Below are 24001 nucleotides of genomic sequence, written 5' to 3'. Positions count from 1 at the left end.
CAGGCGCCTGCACACGGGGTCCTCGTGGGCAGGCACCAGATGCCCGCAACCCGAGGGGTCCTGCGTGGCCTGCAGAGGGGGCCGGTGAGAGGCCACATGGGGCTGAGAACCCGGTTCTGACCCCTCTGGGAAGACCCCAGGTCTCCACTGAAGTCCCAGGGAGACTGCGCCTTACTGAAGAGCCGGCGCCGGGGTACAGCGGTTAGTGAAGGTGCCACTTGCGACGCGCATCCCTTATCGGCACCGGTTCAAGTCCCGGGTGCTCCACTTCCCATCCAGCTCCCCGCTACGGCCTGGGAAAAGCAGAGAAGGGCCCAAGCGTTGGGCCCCTGTCCCCATGTGGGGGACCTGGATGAAGCCCCAGGCCCCTGGCTTCCGTCTGTCCCAGCCCTGGCCATTGCGGCCATCCAGGGAGTGGCCCAGAGTCCGTTCGGCCGGTGTTGTCGCACAGCAGGCCGGTCCCCCTGTGCACCTGGTCGACACTTCCAGAGTGTGCCTCAGCCGCGGGGCTGCCGGTGAGAGGAGCCAGACGGATCCCGGGTGCTCGCCCCGTGCCTTCCCGGAGCCGCGGAGACACGCGGGGGAGGGCGCGGCGGCCTGCAGGTGGCCCGGCGTGGGGGCAGCGGCTGGGGACGCAGCCGCCGTGAGCAGAGCGCACTTTGTGCACAACTCTGCGGGCAGGATTTTATCTATTTGTGGGCAGCGTGACGGAGCGAGGCCTTCCGCGCGCTGGTCACGCCCCACGCCGGTCTCCCTGTGCACGGGCCGCCCTCCGCGGCCTCCCGGCTGCGCCGCACCGCAGGTAACAACAGAGGGCGGCATTTCACCCGGCGACCCCGAGGGCCGAGCCTGCGCTCCGCGGGAGCAACGCGCGGCCGCAGCTGCGGCTCCCCGGACACGGGGTGCGGGCCCACGAAGCTGAAAGCCTCCGCGACTTCACTCCTCCAGGGCCAACGCCGCGCCCAAACCGCCTCCGCCCCAGCGCCCCGGCTCGGCCGGAAGTGCGCACCATCGAGAGGAGGGCCCGCCCCGGCGCGCCTAGAGCGGCGCCGGAAGTTGCCCGGGCGGGGCCTCGGCGACTTCCGCCCGCGGCGTGCGGGCGGTCCTGCGGTGGCTGTGCGGGCTTTGTCGGCAGGTGTCCGGCTCCGGCGCCGGGCGGGCCGCGCCGTCCTCTCGCCGCTGGGCGCCGGGTGAGTGGTGCGCCCCGGGGTCGGGCGGATGCCGCCGAGAGGGCCGCCCGCAGGTGCCGGGAGCTGGGCCTCCGCAGCCGGTGTCCCGGGGGGCGGCTCGCGGCCCGCAGTGTCCCGGGCGAGCCCGCTGGGGCCCGAGCTCGGGTCCGCTGCCGGAAGCGCTTGCTGTGGGCGCAGGCCGGGCTCCCGGGCCTTTTGGCTCGGCGCCGTCCCCGGTCCCCAGGGCTCCTGCCCTGCGCTGCGGAGCCGCCGGCCCCTGAGGCCGCCCGTGCTGGGGCCGGGGTGGCGCCCAGACGTGTCGTTGCCGGTGTGCAGCGGTTCCCGGTCCCCGGGGCTCCTGCCCTGCGCTGCGGAGCCCCCGGCCCCCGAGGCCGCCCGTGCTGGGGCCGGGGTGGCGCCCAGACGTGTCGCTGCCGGTGTGCAGCGGTTCCCGGTCCCCGGGGCTCCTGCCCTGCGCTGCGGAGCCGCCGGCCCCCTAGGCCGCCCGTGCTGGGGCCGGGGTGGCGCCCAGACGTGTCGCTGCCGGTGTGCAGCGGTTCCCGGTCCCCGGGGCTCCTGCCCTGCGCTGCGGAGCCCCCGGCCCCCGAGGCCGCCCGTGCTGGGGCCGGGGTGGCGCCCAGACGTGTCGCTGCCGGTGTGCAGCGGTTCCCGGTCCCCGGGGCTCCTGCCCTGCGCTGCGGAGCCGCCGGCCCCTGAGGCCGCCCGTGCTGGGGCCGGGGTGGCGCCCAGACGTGTCGCTGCCGGTGTGCAGCGGTTCCCGGTCCCCGGGGCTCCTGCCCTGCGCTGCGGAGCCGCCGGCCCCTGAGGCCGCCCGTGCTGGGGCCGGGGTGTCGCCCAGACGTGTCGCTGCCGGTGTGCAGCGGTTCCCGGCCTCCCGGCCCCGCTTCCCTGCAGGGCCCCAGCGGCCTCCCGGGAGCCCACGCGTGGGCCGCGGCGTCCAGAGGCCTCCCTGGGGTGTCAGAGTGCGGGGCGCGTGCTGCCCTCCACCGCGTTCTCCGCCAACCCTGTTCCTGCGGTGACCCCAGCAGCGCTCCTCTGTCCTTCAGGAGCCTCGCCCCGTGTGCGGCGCTGAGCCTGTCCTGGAGTTAGGGTGATGGTGGGGTGGTGGAGAGGCCCGAGCTGGACACGGGAGCAGAGGGGGAGGTCTGGGAGGTGGCCGGCCCAGAACCGGGGTGCCGCGGAGAAGCAGTTCAAGGGGCCGACCGGCTGGTGCTTGCTGCTTTAGGGTCACCGGAGGCCATGGTGGACGCTGGGGTGTCCTGGGGCAGAGCAGCAGGCGGGAGCAGGGAGCCGGCTGGCCTGGGGAGGACGAGGCGCCGCCGCTGCCTCCACTTCTGCCTCTCCGTGAGCAGACCGCCTGGCCGACCCTCGTGGGCGCTGTGAGTGCACCTGCGTGGCGGCGCGTGCGCGGGCGCTCAGCTCCCCTCGTCAGGGCGGCAGCGCCGGCCTGACCCTCGTGGGCGCTGTGAGTGCACCTGCGTGGCGGCGCGTGCGCGGGCGCTCAGCTCCCCTCGTCAGGGCGGCAGCGCCGGCCTGACCCTCGTGGGCGCTGTGAGTGCACCTGCGTGGCGGCGCGTGCGCGGGCGCTCAGCTCCCCTCGTCAGGGCGGCAGCGCCGGCCTGACCCTCGTGGGCGGCTGTGAGTGCACCTGCGTGGCGGCGCGTGCACGGGCGCTCAGCTCCCCTCGTCAGGGCGGCTGTGAGTGCACCTGCGTGGCGGCGCGTGCGCGGGCGCTCAGCTCCCCTCATCAGGGCGGCAGCGCCGGCCTGACCCTCGTGGAATGCCTGTCCAGGGTCGGCTTAGACCCTCTTGCTCTGCTTTTTCTTTCTTTTTTTTTTTAAGATTTATTTGAAAGGCAGCGTTACACAGAGAGAGGAGAGGCAGAGAGAGAGAGAGAGAGAGAGAGAGAGAGAGAGAGGTCTTCCATCTGCTGGTTCACTCCCCAAATGGCCACAACGTGTGGAGCTGCGCTGATCTGAAGCCAGGAGCTTCTTCCGGGTCTCCCACGTGGGTGCAGGGGCCGAAGGACTTGGGCCGTCTTCCACTTCTTTCCCAGGCCACAGCTGAGAGCTGGATCAGAAGAGGAGCAGCCGGGACTCGAACCGGTGGCCATCTGGGAAGCCAGCTCCGCAGGTGGAGGGTTAACCTGCGCCACAGCACTGGCCCCCGGACATGTCTCTCAGGCAGTGTGGATGCAGAAGCAGAGCCCCCAGTGCCTGCGGACAGCTCCCGTGCAGGTTCATCCTGCAAGTTCTGTGTCCAGGAGGGGTCACGGCCCAGGTGGTTGTTGAGATGTTCTCACGTCTTTATTCGTTAAATGAAAGGATATTGATATAATTTTACCTGAATTTACAGAACAAAAGGAGGTAAACAGGAAGTATGGATTGTTGGCTTTCACATAAATGCTTCTTTAGAGCAAGGTAAATTCAATTTTTTAAGAAAGATTTATTTTCATTTATTTGAAAGAGTTACATATAGAGAGATCTTCCGTCCGCTGGTTCAGTCCCCAAATGGCTGCAATGGCCAGGGCAGGGCCAGGCTGAAGCCAGGAGCCAGGAGCTTCATCCAGGTCTCTCGCATGGTGCAGGGGCCCAAAGGCTTGGGCCAGCTGCTGCTGCTTTTTCTGGCCGTCAGCAGGGAGCTGGGTTGGAAGTGGAGCAGCTGGGACTTGAACCTGTGCCCATATGGGATGCCAGCGCTGTAAGCAGCAGCTCAACTTTGTGTGCCACAGCGCCGCCCCCGCCCCCCTTTTTAATTCAGGAAAATGACAAGGCTTAAAATCACAGCTTAGTGCTCTAACAGGATTCCAGCTGGCCGCTAAGTAGAAAATCCTGGGGAAATGTCAGACTGGGGAAGGGAAGGCCCTGTAGGGATGAGGAAGGGGGCCCGGGCTCAGGCGCACTGTGGCTCTGTCCCTGCTGGCTTAGCGGCCTTGGCTGGTTGACTTGTCTCTCAGCCTCTGTGTCTTTCTCTCTACAGCAGTTCTGGCCAGGGTAATGCCTGCGCTCAGGTTGGGAGGGTGTGAGGCAAGGTGGCCCGGCCGCCTGCATTGAGGTCGAGGCCCCGGGGCACTTTGTCCTCCTTCCGTCCCTGGGTTCTGAACTGGTCAGGCAGAGCCTGCTCTCTTCTTAAAATCTGCATTCATTTTTTGTTTGAAAGTGGACACAGAGACAGAAAAACATATCTCATCTGCCGATTTCACAACAGCTGGCCAGGCCTGGAGCCAGAACTCCGGCTGGGTCTCCCACGTGGTCGGTAGGGATGAGCCACTGTCTTCCAGCGAGCACGTTAGCGGGAAACCGGCCTGGAGCCAGAACTCCGGCTGGGTCTCCCACGTGGTCGATAGGGATGAGCCACTGTCTTCCAGCGAGCACGTTAGCGGGAAACCGGCCTGGAGCCAGAACTCCGGCTGGGTCTCCCACGTGGTCGATAGGGATGAGCCACTGTCTTCTAGCGAGCACGTTAGCGGGAAACCGGCCTGGAGCCAGAACTCCGGCTGGGTCTCCCACGTGGTCGGTAGGGATGAGCCACTGTCTTCCAGCGAGCACGTTAGCGGGAAACCGGCCTGGAGCCAGAACTCCGGCTGGGTCTCCCACGTGGTCAATAGGGATGAGCCACTGTCTTCTAGCGAGCACGTTAGCGGGAAACCGGCCTGGAGCCAGAACTCCGGCTGGGTCTCCCACGTGGTCGGTAGGGATGAGCCACTGTCTTCCAGCGAGCACGTTAGCGGGAAACCGGCCTGGAGCCAGAACTCCGGCTGGGTCTCCCACGTGGCCGGTTGGGATGAGCCACTGTCTTCTAGCGAGCGCGTTAGCGGGAAACCGGCCTGGAGCCAGAACTCCGGCTGGGTCTCCCACGTGGTCGGTAGGGATGAGCCACTGTCTTCCAGCGAGCACGTTAGCGGGAAACCGGCCTGGAGCCAGAACTCCGGCTGGGTCTCCCACGTGGTCGGTAGGGATGAGCCACTGTCTTCTAGCGAGCGCGTTAGCGGGAAACCGGCCTGGAGCCAGAACTCCAGCTGGGTCTCCCACGTGGCCGGTAGGGATGAGCCACTGTCTTCCAGCGAGCGCGTTAGCGGGAAACCGGCCTGGAGCCAGAACTCCGGCTGGGTCTCCCACGTGGTCGATAGGGATGAGCCACTGTCTTCTAGCGAGCACGTTAGCGGGAAACCGGCCTGGAGCCAGAACTCTGGCTGGGTCTCCCACGTGGCCGGTAGGGATGAGCCACTGTCTTCTAGCAAGCGCGTTAGCGGGAAACCGGCCTGGAGCCAGAACTCCGGCTGGGTCTCCCACGTGGTCGGTAGGGATGAGCCACTGTCTTCCAGCGAGCGCGTTAGCGGGAAACCGGCCTGGAGCCAGAACTCCGGCTGGGTCTCCCACGTGGTCGATAGGGATGAGCCACTGTCTTCCAGCGAGCACGTTAGCGGGAAACCGGCCTGGAGCCAGAACTCCGGCTGGGTCTCCCACGTGGTCGATAGGGATGAGCCACTGTCTTCCAGCGAGCACGTTAGCGGGAAACCGGCCTGGAGCCAGAACTCCGGCTGGGTCTCCCACGTGGTCGATAGGGATGAGCCACTGTCTTCCAGCGAGCACGTTAGCGGGAAACCGGCATGGAGCCAGAACTCCGGCTGGGTCTCCCACGTGGTCGGTAGGGATGAGCCACTGTCTTCTAGCGAGCGCGTTAGCGGGAAACCGGCCTGGAGCCAGAACTCCGGCTGGGTCTCCCACGTGGTCGGTAGGGATGAGCCACTGTCTTCTAGCGAGCGCGTTAGCGGGAAACCGGCCTGGAGCCAGAACTCCGGCTGGGTCTCCCACGTGGTCGGTAGGGATGAGCCACTGTCTTCCAGCGAGCGCGTTAGCGGGAAACCGGCCTGGAGCCAGAACTCCGGCTGGGTCTCCCACGTGGTCGATAGGGATGAGCCACTGTCTTCCAGCGAGCGCGTTAGCGGGAAACCGGCCTGGAGCCAGAACTCCGGCTGGGTCTCCCACGTGGTCGATAGGGATGAGCCACTGTCTTCCAGCGAGCACGTTAGCGGGAAACCGGCCTGGAGCCAGAACTCCGGCTGGGTCTCCCACGTGGTCGATAGGGATGAGCCACTGTCTTCTAGCGAGCACGTTAGCGGGAAACCGGCCTGGAGCCAGAACTCCGGCTGGGTCTCCCACGTGGTCGATAGGGATGAGCCACTGTCTTCCAGCGAGCACGTTAGCGGGAAACCGGCCTGGAGCCAGAACTCCGGCTGGGTCTCCCACATGGTCAATAGGGATGAGCCACTGTCTTCTAGCGAGCACGTTAGCGGGAAACCGGCCTGGAGCCAGAACTCCGGCTGGGTCTCCCACGTGGTCGGTAGGGATGAGCCACTGTCTTCTAGCGAGCACGTTAGCGGGAAACCGGCCTGGAGCCAGAACTCCGGCTGGGTCTCCCACGTGGTCGATAGGGATGAGCCACTGTCTTCCAGCGAGCACGTTAGCGGGAAACCGGCCTGGAGCCAGAACTCCGGCTGGGTCTCCCACGTGGTCGATAGGGATGAGCCACTGTCTTCCAGCGAGCACGTTAGCGGGAAACCGGCCTGGAGCCAGAACTCCGGCTGGGTCTCCCACGTGGTCGATAGGGATGAGCCACTGTCTTCCAGCGAGCACGTTAGCGGGAAACCGGCCTGGAGAGAGGAGCTGAGACTCAGGCCCGGCACTCCGTTAGGGGACACGGGTGTCCTCAACAGCGGCGCCGTCCTCCTGAGACTCCTGGCAGGAAGGGTGGGGGCGGAGTGGGTGGCCCTGGAAGCAGCTGCCTCCCGGGAAGGTGGGAGCGCGTGGGCTGCGGTGCCGGCGGTCCCCCCACAGGTTCTGTCCTGTGGCCTTTCCACCTGCGTGGCTGGGCGGCAGCCAGGACACTTGGGGCACACCTTGCTGTTGAGCCAGCCCCTTGCTGTGACGGTGAAGCCCCAAGCAGGGGCAGCTGGTGTGTGCTTGGAGAACGCCGGGGCAGTACACCCAGAGACGTGGCAGGTGGGTGGGTTCAGTGGGCGACTCACTGGTTCTGAAAATCGTGTGCATGGACGTCCATGTCCAGCTGGTTAAGCAAGAGTCGGTGGATGTGTGTGAACAGCTACAGGTGAATTACCAGATTTCCGTAGTAGTCTATGTTTCTCTGTCGGCTGAGATATTTGTACAGTGTGTTTGATGATTTTAGTCTCTAAGAATTGGAAAGATTTATAAAAGTAAAGCTATAAAGCTGAACAGTAGGGTCCTGGTTTCGTAAAGTGTTGATGCAGAAGGCTAGAATGGAAGATGTTAACTGTGGTTTTGGGTGGGGTTCAGGGGAGGTTAAAAGTAGTTTCCTAAGTTTTTTCGGTTGTCTCGTTTTCCTCAATGAGCATAATTTACCTTTACATGTGAAATTAATTATTTATTTGAAAGAGTTACAGAAAGAGGTAGAGCTGGGGGGGGGTCTTACATTCCACTGGTTCACTCCCCAAATGACCGCGATGGCCAGAGCTGAGCTGATCTGAAGCCAGGAGCTTCCTCCGGGTCCCCCACATGGGTGCAGGGACCCAAGGACTTGGGCCATCTTCCACTGCTTTCCCAGGCCGCAGCAGAGAGCTGGATTGAAAGAGGAGCTGCTAGGCCGGCGCCGCGGCTCACTAGGCTAATCCTCCGCCTTGCGGCGCCGGCACCCTGGGTTCTAGTCCCGGTCGGGGCACCGATCCTGTCCCGGTTGCCCCTCTTCCAGGCCAGCTCTCTGCTGTGGCCAGGGAGTGCAGTGGAGGATGGCCCAAGTGCTTGGGCCCTGCACCCCATGGGAGACCAGGAGAAGCACCTGGCTCCTGCCATCGGATCAGCGCGGTGCGCCGGCCGCAGTGGCCATTGGAGGGTGAACCAACGGCAAAGGAAGACCTTTCTCTCTGTCTCTCTCTCTCTCTCACTGTCCACTCTGCCTGTCAAAAAAAAAAAAAAATTAAAAAATTAAAATTAAAAAAAAAAAAAAGAAAGAGGAGCTGCTGGGACTAGAACCGGCGTCTATATGGGATGCCGGCGCTGCAGGCTGGGGCGTTAACCCACTGTGCCACAGCGCCGGCCCCTAAGCTAGTTTTAGTAAACAGTAGAAAAGATTTTAAGCCAAGATGGAGGACCGTTAGCTCCATCCCCTTGCAGTGGGTTCCTCAGACGTGCCCCGCCCTCACTGAGAGGAGGGCCGGGGTAGAGCTCCACCCACGGGCGCACGCTTCAGATGCCTGCGGTGGCTGGCACGAGGCCAGGCAGAGCCAGGCTCTGAGCGCTCTGCCGGGTCTGCCGTGTGAGTGCAGGGACTCAGTGACTTGAGCCGTCACCACTGCGTCCCAGGGTCTGCACGAGCAGAGAGCTGGAGTCAGGACCAGGGCTGGGCCTCAGACGCGGGACGGGGCGTCCCACTGGGGCCTTCAGGGCTAGCCCAAGCGATGCCCGCGCTCCCTCTCTCGCCGTCTGGTGTCTGGGCCGCGTGTGGTGTTACGTGAGGCACGACTTAAAGGTGCTCTACAGGGAATTCCAAGAAGAGACGGACTTCTGGGTCTCAGGCTGGCGACGGCTCTCGGGGCCCTGGCTGCTCTGCCTCCCTGCACCCTGGCTGGGGGGTGGTTATCCCGACCCATCTCTTCGGCTCGGTCACGTGGCTGTGCCCAACTGAGGGGACATGGCAAAGTGTAGTCATTTGCTGGGTGGCCACTGGCTGTCCTACGGTGGGGCTTCTGCCGTTAAAGGAAGAGGAACGCAGGGATACTGGGCCACCAGCGCCACTGGCCACCCGTGTCTTCTCACACGTGGGTCAGCCTCGGGTGCTGCCTCTGGCCCAGGGCCCGGGATCTCTGGGTGCCATGGGGCTTTCTCCATCAGGGTTCAGTGCAGCCTCGCGTGTGGCCGACTTCAGACATGATCCGTGTCCCCGCGTCCGGCAGCGGAGCCCAGGACTGCAGGGTAGGAGGAGCCGGCAGCGGCTGCTGCTCTGGCCGCCGGTGGAATCCTGCCAAGCCGGAAGTCTCAGTGCCACAGGAAAGCATTCCTGTGTCCCGTGGCTCCGCAGACACGAGACGTCTGTGTGCCAGAAGGCAAGCACGGGAATGCTCATAGCGGTGTAGACGTGACGGCGCCAAGTCAGGGGTGACCCGGATGTGTATGTTGCCGCAGAACGCCGCATACCAGTGAGAACAGCGCCGTTGGTGTGTCAGCACAGGTGTAAGGGTGTCGTCAGGTGTGGAGGTGTTCTGGAGTCGGTGCGGCTGGCACAGCCTTTGGAATAGAGTAGAGGCCACTATGTTGTTTCAGACACTGAATTTGTTCTAATTTGGTTGTGAAAAAAGCAGTCCCAAGAGGGAAATGCTGTATGATTCTATTTAAGTAAAATTCAAACACAGGCCAGACCCCTCCAACAACAGCTCGTTGGTTCTGGGGGGAGCCCTGATGGGGGAGCCTCTGGGTGAGGAGCGATTGCACAGGTGAACAGGAAGGGTCCTCTCTCCCCAGTGACAGCTGTGGTGGTCAGGTGGTCAGCTGTCCTCTCTCCCCCATGACAGCTGTGGTGGTCACCTGTCCTCTCCCCCACGACAGCTGCGGTGGTCAGCTGTCCTCTCTCCCCCAGTGACAGCTGTGGTGGTCAGATGTCCTCTCTCCCCCGTGACAGCTGTGGTGGTCAGCCGTCCTCTCTCCCCCAGTGACAGCTGTGGTGGTCAGCTGTCCTCTCCCCCAGTGACAGCTGTGGTGGTCAGCCGTCCTCTCTCCCCCACGACAGCTGTGGTGGTCAGGTGGTCAGCCGTCCTCTCTCCCCCACGACAGCTGTGGTGGTCAGGTGGTCAGCTGTCCACGCCCCCACGACAGCTGCGGTGGTCAGCCGTCCACGCCCCCACGACAGCTGCGGTGGTCAGCCGTCCACACCCCCACGACAGCTGCGGTGGTCAGCCGTCCACGCCCCCACGACAGCTGTGGTGGAATGTGTGCAGGTGTTTGGGGCAGTGGGTAAGTCACCACCTGGGACGCCCGTATCCACAGCGGATTGCCTGGCCCAGGTACTGGCTGCGCCACTTTTTTCTAAGATTTTATTTACTTATTTGAGAGGTGGAGCTACAGACAGAGGGAGAGACAGAGGTCTGCCGTCATGGCTGCAACAGCGGGAGCTGCGCCGATCCTCTGAAGCCAGGAGCCTCCTCCGGGTCTCCCATGGGGTGCAGGGCCCAGGCACCTGGCCCATCCTCCACTGCCTTCCCAGGCCGCAGCAGAGAGCTGGCCTGGAAGAGGAGCGGCTGCTCCACCTTTGATCCAGCTTCCTGCAGATGGTGGTTCAAGTGCTTGTGTCCCCGCCACGCATGTGGGAGACTCGGGTGGAGTTCTGGGCTTCAGGCTTTCCCTGTCCCAGCCTTGGCTGTAGTGGGCATTTGGGGAGCAAACCAGCGGGTGGAAGGTCTCCGTCTATCTTTGTTGTTCCACCTTTCAGATAAAATGAAAATAGGTTTTTAAAGTAAAATGTGTTTTTTTGTTTTTTGTTTTTGACAGGCAGAGTGGACAGTGAGAGAGAGAGAGACAGAGAGAAAGGTCTTCCTTTGCCATTGGTTCACCCTCCAATGGCCGCTGCGGCTGGCGCATCATGCTGATCCAAAGCCAGCAGCCAGGTGCCTCTCCTGGTCTCCCATGCGGGTGCAGGGCCCAAGGACCTGGGCCATCCTCCACTGCACTCCCGGGCCACAGCAGAGAGCTGGCCTGGAAGAGGGGCAACCGGGATAGAATCCGGCACCCCCAACTGGGACTAGAACCCGGTGTGCCGGCGCCGTAAGGTAGAGGATTAGCCTGTTAAGCCACGGCGCCAGCCTAAAGTAAAATGTTTTTAAAATATATTTTGGGGCTGGCACTGTGGTGCAGCAGGCTAAGCTGCCGTGCGCAGTACCAGCATCCCATCCGATCCAGCGCCCTGCTGACGTGCCTGGGAAGGCAGTGGAAGATGGCCCTAGCGCTTGGGTCCTTTGCCCCCAGGTGGGAGACCCGGGTAAAGCTCCTGGCTCCTGGCTGGCGCCACGGCTCAACAGGCTAATCCTCCGCCTTGCGGCCAGGTTCTAGTCCCGGTTGGGGCGCCGGATTCTGTCCCGGTTGCCCCTCTTCCAGGCCAGCTCTCTGCTGTGGCCCGGGAGTGCAGTGGAGGATGGCCCAAGTTCTTGGGCCCTGCACCCCATGGGAGACCAGGAGAAGCACCTGGCTCCCGGCTTCGGATCAGCGCGATGTGCCGGCCGCAGGAGGGTGAACCAACGGCAAAGGAAGACCTTTCTCTCTGTCTCTCTCTCTCTCACTGTCCACTCTGCCTGTCCAAAAAAAAACCAAACAAACAAACAAACAAACTCCTGGCTTCTGCCTGGCCCCGCCTGGCTGTTGTGGACATTTGGGGAGTGGGCCAGCAGATGGACAATCTCGCTGTCTCTCCTCTCTGTCACTCTGACTTTCAAATAAATAAATACAGCTGTAAAGCTGTTTATTTGGAAAGCAGAGACGGAAAGTCTTCGTCTGCTGCTCACTTCCAGCTGCCCACAGCAGCCTCCTGAGAGGCCCCCCCGCTTTGACATGGGCTGATTCTGGACCTCAGCCCCTTCAAGGTGCATTCCGGAAGCCAGGGAGCAGCCGGCAAGGCCGACCTGGCTCCCTCGGGCGCCGGCGCGGGTGGGCGCAGCCTGGGTGACGGCACACCGTGGCCTTGGGTTCTGCCGAGTGCTTTCCGTGACCGGCGTGAGCGAGCCGCCCCACGTCTTGGGTTTATTGCGGTGGCGTCTGATGCGGACTGGCCCAGCATTTCCTCCGTTGTTTGGCCTGCTCCTGCCTGGGCCTTTCTCACCAGCAGGTTCAAGCCGGTGCAGAAGCCCGCTGCGCTGTGGCCCCAGGGTGACGGGTGTTCCCGTCCCACTAGCCGTGACTCAGCGCGCTGCGGGCGAGGGAGGCGGGAGCCGTGCATGGTTGCTGGAAGGGAAGAGACAGCTGCTGGGACGGTCCGCCGGCCTCGGCCCCTGCACCGCCCGTTCCGCACCTGTCTCCAGCCCTGCTGGCAGCCGTGCGCTCCGGGGACTCCGTTAGATGGGAACCGTGACTGCTGCTGTGGCGTGGGCGATGTGTGCATGTACGCAGAAGAAATGCTTATCACATTGTCCACCTTATGCCAGAAGCTGTTGAGGTGTCGTTGATGCAAGACAGCCCCGGCCCACATAGCACTCACATTCCAGGGGGAGCCTGGCAGAATTTGGTCCGTGGTTGTGTGTCCCTGTGTGCACACGCTTTGTTGATGCTAAGATATACATTTCTTTCTTTTCTTTTTAAGATTTATTTATTTGAGAGGCAGAGAGAGAGAGAGAAAGTCTTCCATCTGTTGGCTCACTCCCCAAATGGCCACAGTCGCTGGAGCTGGGCTGGGCTGGGCTGGGCTCTGGTCTGAACCCAGGGGCCCAAGCACTTGGGCCATTTTCTTCCGCTTTCCCAGGCCATAGCAGAGAGCTGGCTCGGAAGTGGAGCAGCTGAGACTCGAACTGGCGCCCCCGTGGGAGGAGCGGTGACTTTTACCTGCTACACCACAGCACTGGTCCCTCGTGTTTTAATATCTGAAATTTAGTTGCCTCTTAGCATTGGTGGACTATTTTATTTTTTAAAATTATGTACTTTGTTTGAAAGGCAGAGAGAGAGAGACCTTCCATCTGCTGATTCACCAGCCAACAATGTGCAACAGGCAGAGCTGGGCCAGGCCAAACCAGGAGCTGGGAACTCCGTCTGGGTGTCAGGAGCCCAAGTATTTGAGCCAAGCCCTGCCGGCCCCTGGAGCATGCGTGGGCGGGACGCTGGGGTGGGGAGCAGCGGGGACTGGAACGCAGGCTCCTGAGCCGTTTCCCAGACGGTACACACAGTGTACACACAGTACACACAGTAGTGGTGAGTCTCGTGTTGAGGGCACCTCGGCTGGGGTCAATTATTTGTCAGGTGGTGAGGACCCCGGAGGAGGCAGGAGAGGGGAGTGCTGGGGAGCTGGGTGGGTGGAGGCTGACCCCGTGTGATGGCTCAGGAAATAGTATTTCCGGCAGAGAGACGAGAGGTGCAAAGGCCCAAGGCAGGCAGAGGCAGCAGCGGCCCAGTGGCCGAGGAGAGGGGTGAGGAGGAGTGGGCAGGCAGACCTGGGCCCTCGGCAGGCAGAGGATTCACTCTGCTTTAGTGGGGGAAGGAGACCCTTCAGAGTCTGAGTGGAAAGTGACTTCCGATCTGTGCCTTCCAGGCTCCTCCTGGCTCTGGAGGCGAGGGGGAGGGCCTGGGTGGGGTGGGAGTGGGTGGCAGAGGGCGCCGGTGCGGGCTGTGAGACAGGGTCAGGCTGGAAGGAAGAAAAGGGGGCGTGGGTGTCGTGGCGCAGCACTAGGAGGTCTGCATCCCGAGTGGGAGTGCTGAGTGGGGGCTGCCGACTCTGCCTCCGGTTCTCCGAGGAGGCAGTGGGTGACCAGTGCTTAGGGCCCTGCACCCGCCCGGGAGACCTCCATTGAGTTCCGGCCTCCTAGCTCTGGCCTGGCCCAGCCCTGGCTGTTGTAGACATTTGGGTAGTGAACCGACGGGTGGCGACCTCTGCCTCCTCCCTCCCCTTCTCAGTAGATGAAAATGAGCAGAGGGAGCTGGGATGACTGTGCTGTTTGGGGCTGCGTGTGGGATAAGGTTCTCACTGATGGGGAGACTGGAGAAGGGGCAGTTGAAGGAGGAAAGGCAGAAGTGTGGCTTGTTAGGTGCGAATTCTAGAATCTCCAGAAGCTGTTGGGAAAGGGCTGTGGGGAGGAGGAGGTGTGCTGTGTTCTCAGCAGAGATGGAGTTCGCACCTGTCGGATAGGCAGATGATCTTTTTTTTTTTTTTAAGATTTATTTATTTTATTCAAAAGTCAGAATTACACATAGAAGGAGAAGCAGAGAGAGAGGTCTTCCAGCTGCTGCTTCACTCCCCAGTTGGCTGCATGGTCAGAGCTGTGCCAGTCCAAAGCCAGGAGCCTGGAGCTTCTTCCAGTCTCCCATGCGGGTACAGCAGCAGAAGATGGCCCAAGTCTTCCACTGCTTTCCCATGACATAGCAGAGAGCTGGATCAGAAATGGAGCAGCCGGGACTCAAACCGGGGCCCATGTGGGGTGCCGGCACTGCAGGCGTCGGCTTTATCCGCTACAGCACAGCACTGGCCCCAGATGAGTCTTCTTTACATAAAGATTTATTTATTTGAAAGGGAGAGCTACAGAAAGGGAGAGAAAAAGGCCTGCTCCTGGAGCGGTCCCCAGCCCGCAGCACTCGGCCAGACCTGTGTAGCCAGGAGCGCCCGCAGGGGCGGGCCGCTGGGCCTCTTGTGCCATGCCCCTGGGGTCTGGAAGGCACTGGGGTGCTGTGAACTTAAGGCTGGCGGCACAGAGTTCCCACCAGCTGCTTCCTGCTTTGAAGCTCGCCGAGGGGGGGAGAGCGTGAGCCGATGCAGTGGGGGCAGGAGCAGAAGCGGGAGGAGGTGAGGGGGAGACGCTCGGGCTGGAGCTCACCCGAGGGGTCACCAGAGAAGACACTGCTCAGCCCTGGAGGAGAGGCGAGTTCTAGGCCAGGCTCCAGAGGGACGCTTGGGCTTCCCCGGCCAGAGAGGGCTGGGCTCTGGGCTCCCCTCCTTTCCACCCAGAGGCAGGGAAGGAGGCGAGGGTCCCAGGGAGGCGACAGATGGCTGGTTGAGGGCGGGTTTGGGCGCTGCTTCCTCCTGGAGCTGCCTCCACACCTGAGGTTGCTGCGTGGGCTGGCCTGAGGCAGGGCTCCCCACTCAGGGGTGAGCCCGTGCAGTCCCCAGGGCCCAGGCGGCGGCGCTGGCAATGTCCGCACCGTGACATTCAGTGGCTGTCGAAGGGTCTGCATCAGCGAGGCAGTGGGCTGCGGCCCACCGCTTGGTCCCTGTGCCACTTACTTTTCAAGAAGGGTTGCCAGCTGCTGGACCCCTAGCTGACAGTGATCGGGAGCCACGTACGCATGGGCCGGCACCAAGCAGACCAACACACCCACATACAACGAGTTCTGCACCAGTGTTGCCAACGGCAGCCCCCTGGAGCTGGCCATCTTCCACGAGACGCCCCTGGGCTGTGCCCGCTTCATGGCCAGCTGTACCCTGCAGTTCCAGGAGCTGCTGCGCACGGCCAGTGTCTCGGACACCTTCGAGGGCTGGGTGGATCCGGAACTCGGGAGAAATAATTGTGGTGATAGCCCGAACAGGAAGTCTCACTCGGGAGTGTTTGGAAAGCAGGGTTACGAATGCCAGGTGTGCACCTGTGTCCACACACGGCCGTCATCTGATCGTTGCGGCCTGCACCTGCCAATACAACAGGAACGAGCGAGTTCCAAGGCTGCCAGGCAGAGGCTGGGCTCAGTGTCCACTTCTGCGACCACCGCGGCCCCTGACTGTGGGTCAACACGGTGGCCCGCCGAGACCTGGCCAGCACGGGGCTCCAGCCCAGAAATTGTCCGCCAACCTCGAAACTCGTTTCCAGACCGGCCCTAAGACCACAGGGAAGGGACAGCGTCAGAGAAGGCAGCGGCTTCTTTGGTAATCGGCTGGAGGTCGACAACTTGGCATTCATCGGTGTGCTGCGGGAGGGGTGTTTGGGGGAGGTGATGCTGGCGAGAATAAAGGAGACCGGGGACCTGTGTGCCCCTGGAGGGGAGCCTGGTCCTGCAGGATGACGACGTGGGTGCACCGAGACCGAGGAGAGGGTCCTGGCTCCGGCCGCAGGCACCGCTTCCTCACGCGGTTATGCTGCTGCCTCCAGAGCCCGGATCCAGGGCTCGCTGGGGTGCAGTTTGGGAGTGGGGTCTGCTCGATGGTCCGCATCCTGAAGTCTGATCGATCAGACCAAGCCCAAGCCCGGTTCTGCGCTGTGGAGGCCATCTCGGCGCTCCTGTTCCTGCAGGAGAAAGGAATCTGGCCTCTGTGCTGCTGGACAGCGAGGCCGCTGTGAGCTGGCCGGCTTCGGGATGTGCGGGGAGGGGCTCTGCGGCGGGGTCACCGCAGCCGCGTGCCGTGCCACACCCGACCACAGATCCAGGAAGTGCTGCGCGGGCCTCCATCAACTGGTGGCGATGGGCGTGCTGCTCTAGGAGGCGCTCTGGCCACGCCCCCTCTGAGGCCGGGAACGAGGCCCACCTCTTTGAGGCCATCCTGGACGATGAAGTCGTCTACCCGCCCTGGACGCCATGGATCCTCTGTCTTTCATGACCGAAAACCCCGCGATGTGCTTGGGCAGCCTGACGCGGGGACGTGAGCGTGCCGTCGTGAGACATCCTTTCCTTAAGGAGATGGACTGGGCCCAGCTGAACCGTCGCCAGCTCGAGCCGCCCTTCAGACCCAGAATTAAATCCGAGACGATGTCGGTAATGCTGACCCTGACTGCTGCTGTGGAGGACGAGTTCTTGCAGGGATTGCCTGTCCCTGTGGGCTGTATGGGATACCTGGGGCAGACCGTTCCAGGATTTCAGGAAGGAAGTAAATTCCTGTGATGTATACGCTGGCCCGTTATAGTCTTTATGGTCCAGGGGACACCGAGGACCAGCTTGGCTGATTTCACCGCCTTTATCACATTACTGGCCTTTTCTCCGGATTGGGCTGTGCAAATACAGCCTTTGAATAGGTATCTGCCACCACATGGACAAACTGAAGTTTACCAAAGGAGTTAATGTGAGTGGTGTCCACTTGCCAGAGCTTAGGAGCAAGGCCTCGCGGGTTCGCTCCTGCTTGTTGCAGTGGGCCTAACGGGGCGAGGGGTGCACAATTCTTGCAAGCGTGCACTAGGTGTTTGCATTGGCTCATTGTTAGCTCCAGGAAAAGCAATTTTATGTTGCTTGCTGACATATGAAATTTTTGGTGTAAAATATGGGCTTGTTCTAAGTGTCCAATGGAAGCTGTGTTGCAGGAGATAAGACGATCAACCTTTCTGTTGCCTTGGAAAATGAAGCCAGGTAACCCAGTATGTGATCTTATGTGTGATATATACCATGGGTGTTTTCTGCTCTCAGTTAGCTCTTTAAGTGTTGTGAACATCTAGTTAATTGGCTTATTGGTCGGGTTAAAGACTACAAAAGGGATCGTCTTTGCTACCTGTACTGAGTATTTGCTGTCCGAAAATATATTTACCGGTCCATCTGGGCTAAGGAGTAGAACCTTGACTATTGCTCTTATTTCTCCCAACTGTACTGAGCCCCCGTGGGGTTCTACATGGATCTTATCTTTTTATGTTGAGGATTTGATCACTATTCCAAACAGTGACTTGTTGGCATCCGTAAACACACATGGTGCCATGGGTATAGGTTGAGTAGCAGGGAAAGCATGTTTTGGATAGTCTATTTCTAAGGTTTGTAGTGTCTGGAGTAGCCTGTCTGCTGGCAGGTGATTGTCAACCTGTCCTGGGAAATTTATCATTAACGTTTGAAAGAGCGTGCTATTCTGCATCAATGTGGACAGTTCTAATTGTGATAGGGGTAGGACCACTATATCTGGCTCTGAGTTAAATATCTTATTGGCATAATATCTTAAGTCCCATCATAAGGATGGCATCTACTTTGTTAACTCTTTTACGACACTTGCTCCAAGCTATGTGCACCCAAAAAAGTGGTCTGTGTTGTTGCCAAATAACTCCTAAGGGGCCCCTGAGGGTAGATATGGTTATGGCAAATAGAGGCACCTGTGGGTCATATCTAAAGGATTTTAAATTTCACAACTGGATGTTGATTTTTCCTATAGTGGCTTCAGCGGCTGATTTTTGAAGAAGGGCTGTTCCCCTTAGTCGGTAAATCATATAGCGGTCTAAGCTCTGCAGGTGTTAGGAGAAGGAAGGGCTTCAGCCAATTGATTTGGCCGCATAGTTGCTGAAGTTCATTAAGTGAGTATTTATGCTTGATTTTTAGGTTTGGGCCCAGTGGAGATATATGGGAGGAGATTTGATAACCCAAGAGTTGAAAGGGAGGAAAATGTAGCTTTTCTGTGGCAATAGACAAACCCAGGAATTGTAAATTTCTTACTGTCTCCCTTAGACAGGCATTCAGAATTGCTGCATTCTTGTGAGCAAGTAAGAGATCATCCACATAATGTATGACCGAGCACTGATCTTTAAGTGTGCTGGTCGCATGAGAAACGTATCTTTGGCAAATGGCAGGGCTATTTTTCTTTTTTCTTTTTCTTTTTTTGACAGGCAGAGTGGATAGTGAGAGAGAGAGACAGAGAGAAAGGTCTTCCTTTTTGCCGTTGGTTCACTCTCCAATGGCCGCTGCGGCCGGCGCATCGCGCTGATCCAAATCCAGGAGCCAGGTGCTTCTCCTGGTTTCCCATGGGGTGCAGGGCCCAAGGACTTAGGCCATCCTCCACTGCACTCCCGGGCCACAGCAGAGAGCTGGCCTGGAAGAGGGGCAACCTGGACAGAATCCGGTGCCCCAACTGGGACTAGAACCCAGTATGCCAGCGCCCCAAGGCAGAGGATTAGCCTGTTAAGCCACGGCGCCGGCCTGGCAGGGCTATTTTTCATGCCTTGTGGGAGTACTGTCCACTGAAATCTTTTTGCAGGGAGCTGAAAATTGGGCTCCCATACTATAAAGGCGAAGTAGGCCTTATCCTGCTCCGCGATGGAAATGGAAAAGAAACAATCTTTGATATGAATGGTAACTATGTGGTATCCATTAGGAATGGCCCCTGGATGGGGAATGCCAGCCTGGAATGTTCCCATCTTTTTTATGATTTTGTTGATGGCTCTCAAATCCTGTGGAAGCCTATATTTTCCCTGTTTCTTTGGTATCACAAAAATGGGTGTGTTGTAAGGGCTAGTGGAGGGCTCTATGTGTCTCTTTTCCAGTTCTCTAAGGATGCCAAGTTTGGGTTGTAATATTGGCCATTGCTCTACCCAGATGTTTCCTGTTTTTTCCCATTCAGTGGGGATTGGGCCTGGCTTTTGTATGAGGAGAGCAGTGGCCCCTAGAGTTGGGGGTGAATCTTACTTGTAGGCTCTCCATTAAAGCTGTTGGCCCGTGGAGATTTGTGATCCGTAGTAAGGACCGCTTGCATTTGTGAGAGCACATCTCTCCCCGATAAGGTTGTGGAAGCCTCAGCAGTTAGTGGAAAGATGGTCCCCGTATCTCCATTGTCATCTCGCCACGTTACAGGTGTGATGACCTGATCAGCCAATTTTAATCCTCCTACGCCTTGGAGGTCAGGCCTGGGTGCTGTCTTCCAATGTTGCATTTTTCTTGCATCCCTAACTTTTTTTTTTTTTTTTTTTAATTTTTGACAGGCAGAGTGGACAGTGAGAGAGAGACAGAGAGAAAGGTCTTCCTTTTGCCGTTGGTTCACCCTCCAACGGCCGCCGCGGTAGCGCGCTGCGGCCGGCGCACTGCGCTGATCCGAAGCCGGGAGCCAGGTGCTTCTCCTGGTCTCCCATGGGGTGCAGGGCCCAAGAACTTGGGCCATCCTCCACTGCACTCCCTGGCCACAACAGAGAGCTGGCCTGGAAGAGGGGCAACCGGGACAGGATCGGTGCCCCGACTGGGACTAGAACCCGGTGTGCTGGCGCCGCAAGGCGGAGGATTAGCCTAGTGAGCCGCGGCGCCGGCCGCATCCCTAACTTTTAAGACAGTGACATCTACCCCCATATCAATTAAACCCACAAAGGCAATGTCATCTAAATATAGGGTCAATTTTGGCCTCAGCTTGAAGATAGGCATCGACCAGTTAATGGTGGTGGGACTCCCTCTTACTTGCTGGGCTGAGGGCCGCCCCACTGGGAGTTTAAAGGCTTGGTCTTGCAACCTTTTGCCCAACGAAAGCCTTTTTTACATCTGGGACACAGCCCTTTGGGCTTGCCCCGTCTGTCAGCGTTTGGGCAGTTTTGCCGTAGGTGTCCCGTTTCCTGACATCCCCAACAACCTGGAGGGTCATTAGACTTCCTTGTGTTCAGTTTGTGAATGGCCGCAGTCAGGGCCTGTATGGGTGTATCAGCAGGGTTTACCTCCTTTGTGGCTACTATCCATTTAGAAAGGTCTTCATTACGGACTGGGGAGATTGCCGCTTTTGCCTCTTTGGTAGTATCCAAGCTAATCGTTTGACCAAATTGTCTTGATCGGGGCCAGGCGGTAATCTTTTCTCCACTGCCTCCAAGACTCTGGCAAGGAAATCGGGGAACCATTCGCCTGGGCCTTGAACTAGGTTTCTAAAGAGCTGACTATAACCAGGAGGATTTATATTTTTTAAGGCTCTAAGTGCCAAGTCTCTGACCTGATCAAAATAGGCAACTACTCCAATGTGGGCCTGTTCGTGAGGATAGATGTACGTGCCGCGGCTTGTAAGCATATCAAAGGTTACTGCTATTCCATAGGCAGCATTATGCCTCACCTCGGTTTCAGGCCTCCTCCTCATAGGAGGCTTTCCCTGTAAAAACTGTGGTCTCGACAAACATGCTTTGAGCAGTGTAAACCCAGTCAAAATGAGTTTGCAGGTTCGCTGCCCATGGTGTGAGCACCTGTTCAAAGCAGGAGAGTTGGGGCCTGACTCCTGAGAAGCCTTTTTTAGCATAGCAAGGTCATTTGTGGGCGTGGGAACCCAGGGCCTGAATTCTGCATCCATTCCAACATTAACGGCAAACGTGCAGGTGGGATGGGGTCTAGCAGCTGCCCTGAGAGCCTGGGGTGCCTGGGGACTGCCACAAAGGTGGGGATCCTCACTAGGTGCAGATGGGATGACCTCGCATGGGTTATTGCGTCGAGGTCGTCTAAGTTCATCCCACGGGGATGTGGGGGGTGGCTGACTAGGCATTGCTGCCTTGTCTGCTGTCATGTCATTTTCACCGTCAGAGCTCTCTCTCCCCAAGTCATCAACTGTTGTCTGTGAGACAGGGACCTGGAGTGACAGGCTCTTATCACTCACAGATTGATTATGTTTGGTAATCTGCGCGGGATTCTGAGAGGGGGGTATCTTTCCCATGCTTGAGCGCTTAAGAGCGGTGCACCATGCCAATTCTAGCCAAAGGAAAGACAGGCACAGCACTGCTGCCATAACAAAGCAAATTCCTAGCACCTCAGTGGCTGATGGCATTCTGCAGGGGGTTCCTGCGTTAGACAGACAGACAGTGGTGTATCAGATCGTACGTATGTCCTGTGCTTGGTGGGGGACTTCCTTGATTCGTTAGGTCAAGGCCGTATGCCCACACGGTGTCTCTGGAGCGTCACCTCTCTCGAGTGAGGGAAGATGACTTGGTTCCAAATTCTGGGATGATCAGTCCCTTATATGAGTTCGCTGAGTGAACTGAAAGTAAAAGGAGGAGCCGAGAAGCGACGTACGCTTCAGGGCGGTGTGTGCCAACCTGGGCTCACTTAGACCGAGGACAAGGACAAGGAAAGGGGCGTAGGAGGGGGTTCTGTGCTCACCCTCACAGAACCGAACAGCACACAAAACACCGAGGGGCCTACTTGCCGAAATCCAGGGGGGACCTTGCTGAGTCCGACACGCTGTCTCTTTGTCACATTGGCCCACCAGACGTTGCAGTGGATTTGCTTCTGAGAGGAAGAGCGTGGTGGGGGCAAGAGGCGTGGAGTCACCACACAGACCCCAGGAGTCGGGGGAAAGCAGGCCTGAGACGAGCAGCCCGCAGACTCGTTTATTTCAGTTGCTACAGCCACTTATATAGCCAAGACAGCCAATCCGGTCAAGGGGCGGTCTATGCCCTAACCAATCACAGCCTGTTGTCAGGCAGTTTCCAAAGCCACCCAATCACAGCCTGTTGCCAGTTAGGCTGTGTTGCCATATGGCTTCTGAAGCCATCCAATCATGGCCTGTTGTCAGTCAGGCTCTGTTGTCCTGTGGTTTCCAAAGCCATCCAATCACGGCCTGTTGTCAGTCAGGCTCTGTTGTCAGGCAGTTTCTGAAGCCATCCAGTCACGGCCTGTTGTCAGTCAGGCTCTGTTGTCCTGTGGTTTCCAAAGCCACCCAATCACGGCCTGTTGCCAGGCAGTTTCTGTTGTCAGCGGCCATCTTGGCATGACCTTCTCACCTTCTCATTCCACCACACCTGACTTCATAAAGGAGGAGCATCTCCCGATGATTAACCAGGACACGTTCAGAAACTTCCTGCCCGTCTGCAGAACTGCAGCCGTGGGCTCGCGGGGAGTCAGGGCTGGAGGGAGACCCAGCAGGGACTTCCGCAGCCTCAGCCCTCAAACCAGCAACCTCACCGCCGAGGAGCACGCGGAGAACTCTCAAGGGCGGAGCTTCAAGACAGCGCCCAGTTCACGTCCCGACGGAGCCATGGTGCTGCATTGACACTGCTCAGCCTGGGAGGTTCCCTGGCTTTTTCAGGATGTTAACTGGAGACAGAGGGAGAGAGATCCGTTAGGTCCTAGGAATTCTGAGAAAGCAGGATTTTACTTTAAGAGACAAATCAACATTTCTGTGGCCCACTCTGTGCCCTTCAAGCTGAGACCCGCTGCTGCCTGCCGTCTGCGAGAAGTCACGCATCGCTCCTGAAGAATTGCAAGGCCACTGGAAGGCCATGCATGGCTTTCCAGATGATGTGGTTTTCTCTGAAGTGTCACAACTTACAGCCCAGCCTTGGGCTCCAAGGCAGCTGCTCTGGCGGCACTTTCATGTCCTGGCTCTCAGGGAATCGATATTTATCGAGTGTCCAGGGACAGGTGGCACAGTCCCCAGTAGTGTAAACGGTGGATTCGCGTTCCCGAAGCTTGCTTGCCTTCACGATTCCTGCATTTGCCCGAGTGCCGTTTGCCTGCTGTGAAATGCCCCTGCACGAGGCGCTGTCTTCTCTGTCCACACGGAACGCGTTTTTCACAGAAGGGTCCCCGCCACAGCTGCACCGTCCGCAGGGGAGCTGCGGTTTGTGCTACCTGATCACCTGGGCTGTCCCGCCAGGTGCACAGTGCTGTGGACTCGGCAGTGAGCTGCACACCACGCCTGTCTGTGACAACATGTACATTAGCCATTTATTTAGCTATGTTGTAAGAGACAAGTTAATAATTAGAAATAGGTCTTGTAAACAGGGCCCGCATCAGAGGCAGGCCTTATAATATGTAACCACATGCGCAGTTGGAGAGTTTCATCTGGCTGAAAAAAGTACATTTTGTAACAGAAAAAAGAGAGAGGGAGAGACAGATCTTCCATCTCCCCAGTTTAGGTCACTCCTCAAATGGTCACAATGACCAGGGCTGGACCAGGCCAAAGCTAGGAGCCAGGAACTCTAGGTCCCCCACACAGGTGGCAGGGGCCAAGTATTGGGGCCATCTGCTGCTGCTTCCCAGGCATCCAGCAGGAAGCTGGATTGGAAGTGGAGCAGCCAAGACTGGAACTGGTGCCCAGTGTGCAATGCTGACATCACTAGCAGTGGCTTAACCTGCTGTGCCGTTGGCCCTGAAAATGAATCTTAACGAAATAAAATGGGTGAGCTTTGGGCCGGTGCTGTGGCTTCATGGGCTAAGCCTCCGCCTGTGGCACCAGCATCCCATATGGATGTTAGTCATGGGCGCCAGTTCGAATCCCAGCTGTTCTTTTGTGAGCCAGCTCTCTGCTATGGCCTAGAAAAGCAGTGGAAGGCTGGCGCCGTGGTTCCACAGGCTAATCCTCTGCCTTGCGGCGCCGGCACACTGGGTTCTAGTCCTGGTTGGGGCGCCGGATTCTATCCCGGTTGCCCCTCTTCCAGTCCAGCTCTCTGCTATGGCCTGGCAGTGCAGTGGAGGATGGCCCAAGTGCTTGGGCCCTGCACCCCATGGGAGACCAGGAGAAGCACCTGGCTCCTGCCATCGGAT

The 24001-nt window shown here is 59.2% G+C and overlaps 2 protein-coding genes and 1 pseudogene across 2 annotated transcripts in view; 2 read left to right on the top strand and 1 right to left on the bottom strand.

Moving 5' to 3' along the window:
• Positions 1 to 689: 689 nt before the first annotated feature.
• Positions 690 to 2431, bottom strand: LOC133758220 (basic salivary proline-rich protein 1-like). The gene is made up of 2 exons (XM_062189401.1): positions 2422 to 2431; positions 690 to 1897 (listed from the first exon to the last, which is right to left on the bottom strand). Exons 1-2 carry the CDS (start codon positions 2429 to 2431, stop codon positions 690 to 692), a joined length of 1218 nt encoding a protein of 405 aa, XP_062045385.1.
• The window catches only part of ZNF623 (zinc finger protein 623), a 29110-nt gene continuing 6211 nt past the window's right edge, over positions 1103 to 24001 (top strand). Inside the window, exon 1 of the mRNA XM_062187913.1 lies at positions 1103 to 1190. The gene's annotated coding sequence lies outside the window, so the exon portion shown is untranslated. The remainder of the gene's footprint in view (positions 1191 to 24001) is intronic.
• On the top strand, positions 14655 to 19420 carry LOC133758219 (protein kinase C eta type-like; annotated as a pseudogene).

The sequence above is a fragment of the Lepus europaeus genome, chromosome 4, assembly GCF_033115175.1.
Source record: "Lepus europaeus isolate LE1 chromosome 4, mLepTim1.pri, whole genome shotgun sequence".
In the NCBI taxonomy this organism is placed as follows: Eukaryota; Metazoa; Chordata; class Mammalia; order Lagomorpha; family Leporidae; genus Lepus; species Lepus europaeus.
This window is presented reverse-complemented; position numbering and strand designations above follow the sequence as displayed.